We start from the raw sequence: 3,832 nt of genomic DNA on the forward strand, positions 1-3,832 counted from the left end.
GAGAGAGAGAGAGAGAGAGAGAGAGAGAGAGAGAGAGAGAGAGAGAGAGAGAGAGAGAGAGAGAGAGAGAGAGAGAGAGAGAGAGAGAGAGAGAGAGAGAGAGAGAGAGAGAGAGAGAGAGAGAGAGAGAGAGAGAGAGAGAGAGAGAGAGAGAGAGAGAGAGAGAGAGAGAGAGAGAGAGAGAGAGAGAGAGAGAGAGAGAGAGAGAGAGAGAGAGAGAGAGAGAGAGAGAGAGAGAGAGAGAGAGAGAGAGAGAGAGAGAGAGAGAGAGAGAGAGAGAGAGAGAGAGAGAGAGAGAGAGAGAGAGAGAGAGAGAGAGAGAGAGAGAGAGAGAGAGAGAGAGAGAGAGAGAGAGAGAGAGAGAGAGAGAGAGAGAGAGAGAGAGAGAGAGAGAGAGAGAGAGAGAGAGAGAGAGAGAGAGAGAGAGAGAGAGAGAGAGAGAGAGAGAGAGAGAGAGAGAGAGAGAGAGAGAGAGAGAGAGAGAGAGAGAGAGAGAGAGAGAGAGAGAGAGAGAGAGAGAGAGAGAGAGAGAGAGAGAGAGAGAGAGAGAGAGAGAGAGAGAGAGAGAGAGAGAGAGAGAGAGAGAGAGAGAGAGAGAGAGAGAGAGAGAGAGAGAGAGAGAGAGAGAGAGAGAGAGAGAGAGAGAGAGAGAGAGAGAGAGAGAGAGAGAGAGAGAGAGAGAGAGAGAGAGAGAGAGAGAGAGAGAGAGAGAGAGAGAGAGAGAGAGAGAGAGAGAGAGAGAGAGAGAGAGAGAGAGAGAGAGAGAGAGAGAGAGAGAGAGAGAGAGAGAGAGAGAGAGAGAGAGAGAGAGTGAGAGAGAGAAGCGCGAGTGAACGCGTAAGTGAATATGCGAGGAGCATGAAGCGATACGTAGTTCATAGCGAGCGAGCGATTAGAAAGAGACAGAGCGTGACAGAGCGTATGATTGAGAGAAAAAAGATACTGCAATAATGTTAGTGCGTACATGTATATTACTCTCTCACGCATGAAAGAGACGAAGATAGTACGATTATGTCTGTGTTTGTCATGTACGATTGCAGCTCTGTCTATCGCGACATCACGCAACTAATCTACTGCTCTGTTTTACTCTTGAGCCTCCATCTCGCACACACACATATGCACGAAAATTTTATTTTGCAGATTCTTTTTTATAAAGCTTCTAAACTCACTTCTTTAAGTTCATTTATACTCTTTGATGAAATGCCGAGTGCGGGGTTTACTGATTAGGCACGTGCAGATTACAAATCTTTTATATTAAGTAAATGTTGACGGCACAGGCCGATAACTAAACTGTAATTTTATCATTTTTTTCCACTTTTCATATGAAATGTTAAACTCCGCCCTCCGTTATTATGTATACTTTAATTGTGGAAAAGGATTTTTTGATATCTATAATCAAAAAAAAGATTTTGCAAAATAAAGTTTTTATCGGTAAAACAGACCCTTTGGGATCCCCTTAAGCACGCGAAGTGCAAGATAGGGAGCGCATGTCATTCCGTAAGTGACCGTAAGTAATTGATAATCGATCGGACAGTCCGTGTCACCTTGCCAAAGAACGCGTTGATAATCAATATCCTTTTGATCGACCAAAATCTGTCGATACATTTTTGCGACATCGGCAGTATAAACGAATTTAAATTGTCGCCATTGCAGTAGAATCGCGGGTAAATCCGTTTGCAATTTTGGACCGGCAAGTAGATGATCGTTCAAGGACGAGCCGTTCGACGTAACGCTGGATGCGTTAAAGACGACGCGTAAGTGCGTCGTGGCACTACCTTCCCGGAAGACCGGATGATGCGGAAAATATACGCACTGATCGAGAGGGGCTTGCGTTTCCGACACCCGACGCATGTGCCCGAGCGTTTCATATTCGCGCATGAATTCCGAATATTCATTTGCCAAATCTGAACTTGAGCAAAACCGACGCGACAACGAATTATATAGTCGTTCGGCAGAGACTCGTGACCGTCCGATATCAATCGGAGGACATTTCTTAAAAGGCAATCGCACAATATAACGTCCTTCGTTATTGCGCGAATGCGTCTCTTGATAATGAGCTTCACACTGCTCATCTTGAGGCGAAAGAGTTTGCAATTGAGGAAGTTTCTCAATTTCCCAAAATCGCCGAATGTCTTCGGCGAGATGTTGTAGAGATGTGCAATGATGCACCGTGATATTAACGGAGGATCGACCTGCCGGACTGTCTCCAGTAAGAGAGCCATAAAATTTCGAATTCTTTTTGAGAGGACCGGAGATGATCCATCCGAAAATTGTCTCTCGCGCAGCGAGTTGCCCGACCATCCCTTTGCGACGGCCATCGAGGAGCAGATCATGATATATATCCGCCCCGAGAATAGCCTGAATCGGATCGGAACCGGTTGGATCATTATTCGCCCATGTTATGTACGAGATATGCGGAAAAGAGTTAAGATCTGAAACGCGAGTCTGAGCATATGCCGTTAATGAATTTAAAATGAGCGCTATTGTAGAGACCGACGAAGTATCAGCGGCGCGAGACGAGATAGTGATGGAGGCGGCATGTCGAACCGTGCCGGCATGGACATTGCCGACGGCAGTGATTGACCTCATTTTGCGAATGCGTTTGGCTTGTAATAATTGCGCTACGTTCTCTGAAATTAATGTAGCTTCGGAGCCCTGATCGATCAGAGCCCTCACCGTTACAGAGCGACCGGAAGCGACCTTGATTTGGACCCAGGCGGTCGCGAGAAGAACCTGCGAATTAATACCAGGTTTCGTGGAAGCCGATAGCGAGTCGACTTCAACAGTTGTCATAGACGATTGCGCCGACGGCGCGGGTGGCGGCGTAACCGCCGAAGCGCCAGCAACTGAATCCGAATCAGCGTGAAGCACCGAATGATGTCGTTTATCACACGACCGGCACGTGTATTTACTCTTGCACTCCTGAGCGGAGTGACGAGTACTCAAACAATTGAAACATCGTTTAAACCGTTTGACGACTTCCGGACGCTGATTCGGATTCTTTGCAATAAAATCCGGACAATGATTCAGAAAATGTCGTGACTTGCACAACGGACAAACCATCGAGACGCCGAGAGACGCCGTCATTACATTGACGCGCGATGCATGCGCGGATTTGGCCGCCGGTTTTGCAGTAGAGGCTGGCGAACATTCCTCCAGTGCGCGAATGCGAGAAAGGACGAACCGATTCAGATCTTCGTACGTTGGCGGCGTTTCGACATGGCTCGTGTGGAGAGTCCACGCCTTGCGAGTAGCATGATCTAATTTTTGAGACAATATATGAACGAGCATGTCGTTCCAGAGATTACTCGGAGATCGCTCTAACTTTTGCAAAGATGCGATCGTAATGTTAATTTTATCGCAGAGAAGCTGCAGATCTGAAGCCGACTCTCGAGACACTGCCGACAAGCCGAACAACGTAGAAAGATGCGATGTGAGTAATCGTTGCTTGTTCTCAAATCGCGCAGTCAACGCCTGCCATGCAGTTGAGAAGTTATCCGCGGTAATCACGATGTTCCCAATGGTCTCAAGAGCGCGGCCTTTCAATAAAGATGCGAGATAATGCATGCGCGCGAAATCGCTAACGTCCCGATTCTTTATGTAACGATGCATTCCCCCATCGTTACTAGACCGTACCCGGCCGCCGATCCGCCGGAAGTCCGCCGCCCGACGAACACCGGTCGGGCAAATGCGGAGGCGCTGAGCGCCCATTTTTAAATAATATCAGAAACGCGTAAACATATAACCGCCGTTAGGCGCGCGAAAACATCGAGAGCCGACGACGCGCTCGGGTAACCGCCCGACCGTTACCGAAAATACCCGAGTCGCGCGC

The 3,832-nt window shown here is 47.9% G+C and overlaps 1 protein-coding gene across 1 annotated transcript in view; it reads right to left on the reverse strand.

Moving 5' to 3' along the window:
• Positions 1-1,425: 1,425 nt before the first annotated feature.
• Positions 1,426-3,832, reverse strand: part of LOC115244780 — a 3,803-nt gene continuing 1,396 nt past the window's right edge. The window contains exon 2 of the mRNA XM_029822712.1: positions 1,426-3,474. Coding sequence (XP_029678572.1) covers positions 1,426-3,474 — 2,049 coding nt within the window. The remainder of the gene's footprint in view (positions 3,475-3,832) is intronic.

This window comes from Formica exsecta, unplaced genomic scaffold (assembly GCF_003651465.1).
Source record: "Formica exsecta isolate Colony F162 unplaced genomic scaffold, ASM365146v1 scaffold865, whole genome shotgun sequence".
Classification (NCBI taxonomy): domain Eukaryota; kingdom Metazoa; phylum Arthropoda; class Insecta; order Hymenoptera; family Formicidae; genus Formica; species Formica exsecta.